The following is a 6,656-nucleotide window of genomic DNA, read 5'->3' as shown; positions in this document are numbered from 1 at the left end:
TTAGGAAACGTTTAAAAACTAAATACGAGGGCTGGGGATATGATTACTGTTGTCGACAGTGTAAATGCAGACCTGCTCGGTTGATGCTCGCTGGTTTTGGGCTTGGATTATCCTTTTCAGGGTTATAGACAAAAAGAAAAAAAATTGAACATTAAATTGATAAAGTTTCAAATTTTGGACTGAAGTGACAAAAGTATCAAACCACAGGGACGAAAATGACCATTAACTCAAAATAAAAAGAAGAAAGACAAAAATACCCTTAAAGTAACGGCAAAGCCGGATGCCGTTAGACAGATAGGACGTAATTGGCTAATCTTTAAAACTTTGAGGACTAAATTGACAAAATTTCAAACTTTGGACTGAAGTGGCGAAAGTAGCAAACCACAGGGACGAAAATGGCCATTAACTCTACATTATAATAAAACTCTATGGGTTTAGTGTAATGATTATTAGCTTCTTCTTATTGCATATATTTATACAACTCAAAACCAGAAATGTTGTATGAAAAGAAAGCGTTAACGGCCTGAAAGGTGAATTGTCGAGGCAGTGGCATCGGATATTGATGATTCCATAGCAACTTGAATCTTCACCTCATCATCTGTATTGGTAGACCTTACCGGTGGTCTTTCGTCAAGTGTTTTGTCACTTAGAAGAGTAACCACCTCAGACATTGCTGGTCTAGTTGAAACAGTTGGTTGAGTGCACATCAACGCAATCTCTATGATCTTATTTACATCTTCTATTCCGTATTCACTAGGGTCTAGTTTGTCATCGACCAAATTCAGATGCGTGCCACTCTCATATAGATTCCATGCCTGTCAAACATATAGCAACCATGGTTATCATATCATCACATAGTATATCCGTGACCACAAATAACCGGGCTTGTGTATATAGCTAACTAAAACAATAAATCATGAGAGTTGTGTACAGAAATGAAACCTTAGTTTCGATGCACTTACATGATCAAGAAGGCTTGGGGTGACTGATTTGCCATCTATGGCATCTATGTTTCTCTTTCCACTAATAATTTCTAGGACCACAACACCGTAGCTGTATGTATCAACTTTCTCAGATAAGTGTCCATGATTGGCATATTCAGGTGCTACATAACCACTATTCCTGGAAACATTTAATAATTGTTATTGTTAATACATTTATACGGAAAAAAAACCCGCTATTAATTAATTTGTACGTATTGATTTGGGCGTACAATGACTGTGCCACTTCGGTGCTAATATGAGTTTTATCCTCAGGTAATAGTCTAATCAGCCCAAAATCTGCAATTTTTGGCTGAAGTTCATTGTCAAGTAGAATGTTGCTGGTTTTTATATCTCTATGGATGATGGTAACATGGTATTGTTCATGTAGATATGCAAGACCTCTTGCTGTCCCAAAGATTATATCAAACCTCTGTTTCCAGCTTAAAGTCGTCGTTTTGTTACCTGTTGATAAAAACACATTAGTAGCTTGATAGTGATACGGAGCCAATACATAATTTAGCAGTCTTATCTGGATCATCTACACAGAGGAAAACAGGGCAAAAAATGCTCCAAGATAACTGAAAGAACATAACTTAGGCTACCACTAGAGTTACGAGAGCCATAAATAGTGGACAAAAAGGTCTCAGTGAGTCAGATCATGTTTCATATCCGGGATTCCATCATTTAGGACTCCCATTTCGTAGTGAATATTTAGTGATTTATGAGTCTTTCCATTTTAGTGTAACACGCGTAATCACTTATTGGTCAGTTAATTTACTAGGTTTTTTATGTCTTTAAAATTATTATCTGTTATTGAATTCAAAGATTTAACATCTATCAAATCCAGAATTTCCTATTAAAGGGATTGGTATAAAAACAAAGTAATCTGTTTCAACTCACCATAGAGGAACTGATCAAGGCTATGATTTTCCATATACTCATGTACTAGGAACAACTGTGGGCCTTTTCTACAATATCCGAGAAGACGTACAAGATGCCGGTGATGGACATTACTCAAGATTTTAAGTTCATTATTAAAGTGTGTCTCTCCTCTTCTAGAGGCCATAAAGGTTTTCTTAATCGCAACCACATCTCCGTTCCTGAGGGTTCCCTAGTAAGTGCCACCAAACACAAAACTAAAGTAAGTGGACATCATATACATAGAACTATAGAAGTATATAGTTATGACTCACATAAGTATTACCTTATATACTTCTCCATACATCCCCCCTCCAAGTTTGTTCTCATCATTGAAATTATTGGTCGCTACTTTCAAATCATTGTAGCTATATGTTGCTGGAGCTTGCAACAAATCAGTTGATCCAGTTGATTTATCTACCAAGTGGACAACATAATTAATAAATACGTTCCAGAGGGCATGTAATATACCTGTTACGACGTAAGTCGAAAGAATTAAGGAGTCAAAGTTCATCATTTTTACCTTGTTGGCCTCTACCTGTCTTCTTAGATCTTCGACACCATAAGAAAACTGCAAGTAGAAGCAACAGGAAGCTTACGCCTCCAACAACTCCACCGATTATTGATTTATTCTTGCTTGAATCATCTGTAAGTTATAGATATTCAAAAAAATGTAATCGATTCACAAAGTGACAAACTAATGAACAAATGCCAACAAAAAAATATGTTTACGACCGATTTTCGACCGAAACCAAAACCATCACAAAATTTAGCGACGAAAAGATACAGTTTCAAAACGGTCGCTAATTTTGTGACGTCCGATTTTGGTCGTAAATCAACGCATAAAAAATAAAAGAAAAAAGTATTAACAAATAATATTATATGTGGCGGTCGCAAACCAGTCACAATTTAATTTTGTGGCGTCCATTTTTGGTTGTAAATCAACGTATAAAAATTAAAGATATTTAACTAAAATTATATCAATATGGCGGTCGCAAACTGGTCTCACAAACTGCGACCTTCTAAAAGTGGTCGTAAAACAGTGAAAAATTAATATTAAATATTGGTCGCAAAATGGTCGTAAATCAGTTTCGGAAAAATCAATCGAATGTGAGTAGAGGTCTCACCGTCCCAAAGAAGAGGTGAAATATCAGTTTTCTGATCTTGTCGAAAAAATGGAGTCCTGTCATACCTCATGAAACATCCATTGTCCATCGCCCGCCCGGAAGAAGTAGGAAGACAATCAAACAGAGATTTGGATCTCAACTGTAAGCATTCTAAACAAACACTCTGGCTTACTTTTAGATTACACTGCGCAATGGCATACACAGTTGCATCACTAGCACCTACTTTTCTTGTAGAAGCTGCATAATACATGGGTGCTCTTGGTGCAGCAATTTGAAGGTCTGATAATAACTTTTGCGCTGCTCGTTGGAATTCTGTTTCCTGAGGCGATGTTGTGTTGTCACATAATACCACACCCGCCCGGTTGTTAGCCTCAGTGTAGAAGTTATTGTTCTCGTACCTATAACGAACGAACATGTTATAGCAAAATTAGTTATTTAGAATCCAAGCTAAATCCATAAGTAACCAAACAAAAATATATTATATCAATATGTATACAAAGTTAGAAAGCTTTGAATACACGGTTTGAACAAAAAATATTAAAGAGTTTGTAAGGATATTTAATAAATTATAAGACGATATTTGAGATTAGACATGACTGAAATTACGTATAAGTAATTTCTAGTAAATAATAAAGTAAAGTAATAACACTGAAATTGAAAAAAATGATCACCGAGTTAATTCTTTGTATACAACATTTGATGTTTTATTGTAAATCTTTTTATACCGTGATAGTTACTTATTAGATATAGATACGCACCTGAGATCGCAATCGCTGTAAATAGCATGAGCACCATTACCAAGCCCGCATACTTTTAGCTGATCAACAGCATAATCGAAACAAGACAGACAATCTGGTGTGGAAAGATATCCCCGGCACCAAGCGAGGCCCCAAACCGACTCGCCGTTGAGCAAAGTGCGTGAGGCAGCGAAGCCGCTGGTGTTCAACTGGTGACGGAGGTCAGAAAGGGTGGTGTTAAGGTTTCTTTTGAAAAAATCTCCGTTCATACCTCTGTACATACTACAATAGTATCTCATCAGAGTACTATTTCTATCACTTGGCTGTGATGTCACTTGCTCAGCCATGGTTATAAGTGCCACCACCAGTAGCAAGCTGCCCAGCCGCCATGACAACCACCAGCTTCCCACTTGCCTCATGTTTATTTTCAGTTTGGTTTATTTGGTGTCTTTTTTTTTTTTGCTTATTACATAATTTATAGAACACGACATAGGATTTTTGTGGAAAGTCAATGGTCCATTTCCCATGGGCCGTATTGGAAGGGTCAATTAATTAGAACATGTTGTATTAGGTTGACCAATAATTACAAGTTGGTCAACGTGGAATAGAATGTTCAAACTTCAAACGACAAATTTGTCTTTATTTAAACAAAAAATTACTAATTACTAATTTAACACCCAACCTTTTTTCACGACTTAACGTTTTTGATTCCTTAAAAGTAAACAATAAATTTGATTCCTAAACACTAAACAATAAATTAAAGCAACAATATAAGATAATTTACTCTAAAATATATATAGTAAAAGGCTGAACTTTTAAATGTTATTATTAGGGAGAAAATTTTAAGAAATATTAATTTCCTTAACACACTAAACGTTTAATGTGACATTCATGACTTATGACTTATTGATTACACACCAAACGTTAAATCCGACATTCATGACTTATTGGTTGTAGGTTCAAATTATTCCAAAAATAAAAACAACTATTTTTTATTTTTGTTATTTTCTTCTTTATAAAATGTCGTCTTGTGAAACACCTAAAAAGAGATCAAATCCATAGATTTTTTTTGTAAATATGTTAATTTGAAATTTTAACTTAAAAATTAGCTATATTTTTTGGTATCTAAATTAAAAATTGACAGAATTACAAATTTTTTCCTTTAAACAAAGCCAATTTATGGATCTTGTCATTTTTTAGTTTGTTTAGAAGCGGTTTCCTTTAAACATTTTTTTTTACTACACGTTATGTCATTTACGCTAATTAGGTTAGAAAAACTCAGTTAAATACCCTCACGTGAGATGTATGTAAGGGCATTTTGATCTTTTTGTCTGTACCTGCAAACTTGCACATGAGATTCTATACCCTAGTATCAAATTAACACATGAGATTCTTTTAAGATACAAATTAATGAAACCATTTTCCCAAAATTGACAATTACTTTGCCTCGGTCATATTATCATGTGATTGACAAAAGAAGCCCGCTTTCCTAACAACGTTTGATGTAGTTCTTTTAAATAGGGATGATCATTTTGTCTCAAATACCCGTATATGTATCTGTATTCGTACCGACTTAGCCTATTTGGTACGGATATTGGTACTCATTTTCATTGAATTTTGGTGTAAGTATAATTGGGTACAGGTACGTATACGTTTGGTATTTTGTACCTGTTTGAAATATATAGGATTTAATTCGGATTTTTCATATTTAATATATAAAATAAATTCTCCAACCATATTGTTATTGAACAAGTACCAAATGTTTCTTTAATATTAAATAATATAACATCCAAGACACAAACCAACAAGTAGGCGAATGAATTATGGTTGTTCAATACTATCTTATTATTAAATCAACGACCAATTTGGTACCCGTCATGTACCTTTGCAAATACCGATACCTAGACTAATTCAGGTTATTTGTTACTTGTACTATCCGGTTTCAAGATCGTCGAATATTTGGAAATAAAAAAAGCAAAGTGATACAAAAACGGGTACCGTATCAGAATACATGTACCCGTACCATACCGAAAAATTTGGTACGGGTGTTGGTACATGTTTTTATTGGTTTTTTGTATGGGTACACGTACATGTACGGATACATGTAGTGTCTCATGCTCATCCCTACTTCCAAACGAGTTGTGCTACTTTGTTTTTAGCGAATGTACGTTTACTCACTTCAAGTTTTAGTTTATTATCTTCGATATGAAGACCCAACCCCCTAGCTAAAGTGTCTTCTTCTAGCTCGTTTTTATACTTTTTGTGGGGCCGGTTCCAGTGATTAATTCGTAGAATTCTTCATTAGACAAATCGCTTTCTTTATTGATGTCAGAATCTTCCGACTCTTGGCCTTGGCAGTAGTTAGTGTACACTGGAAAATGTAAATTTAATGTTTGATTTGTGTCACGTTTTTACTTTTTATGTTCTGGTAATAAATCTCACCCTAAGTGAAAATCGTGTAAGTTTCGTATCATGCTTTTAAGTTGTTTCATAACTTCAGACCCTTAGTTTTTGTATAACGTTTTTTTTATCCCTTTAAACCATGTGGATAATTTAATTTTATAAGTTATTTGTTTATTTAGATCACTTAAATTATTGTAAACTGTGACGCACATGTCTATAGTATGATGTTTGTCCTTTATAAAAATGGTGTCGCAAGTATAACATTAGATACTGTTTAAACGTAAAAATTGATGTAGCCATTTAGGAAAAAATGTCAATTATTATAAACAAAATATAACGGCAAGACTTTATAAAAATGAGAAAGTCATCGCAGAAAGCTAAAGCAACAAGTTAAAACGATCCATCTCATTGATTTGATATACGCATATAATCCATTATGTGAGGGCCCTTTTAGTTTACGGTTCCACATAGAGAGTCGACTATGGAGT

The 6,656-nt window shown here is 34.4% G+C and overlaps 1 protein-coding gene across 1 annotated transcript; it reads right to left on the bottom strand.

The window, feature by feature from the left end:
* Positions 1-467: 467 nt before the first annotated feature.
* LOC143563788 (cysteine-rich receptor-like protein kinase 2) lies at positions 468-4,203 on the bottom strand. Its single transcript, XM_077051251.1, has 8 exons — positions 3,787-4,203; positions 3,029-3,426; positions 2,425-2,547; positions 2,188-2,318; positions 1,884-2,094; positions 1,214-1,445; positions 963-1,122; positions 468-815 (listed from the first exon to the last, which is right to left on the bottom strand). Exons 1-8 carry the CDS (start codon positions 4,182-4,184, stop codon positions 516-518), a joined length of 1,953 nt encoding a protein of 650 aa, XP_076907366.1. The 5' UTR covers positions 4,185-4,203; the 3' UTR covers positions 468-515.
* Between the last annotated feature and the right edge of the window lie 2,453 nt (positions 4,204-6,656).

This window comes from Bidens hawaiensis, unplaced genomic scaffold, assembly GCF_021521415.1.
Source record: "Bidens hawaiensis isolate Kalapana, Puna unplaced genomic scaffold, B.hawaiensis_p1.1 tig00021522_1, whole genome shotgun sequence".
Classification (NCBI taxonomy): Eukaryota; Viridiplantae; Streptophyta; class Magnoliopsida; order Asterales; family Asteraceae; genus Bidens; species Bidens hawaiensis.
The sequence above is the reverse complement of the archived record's forward strand: the minus strand, read 5'-3'. Positions and strand labels throughout refer to the sequence as shown.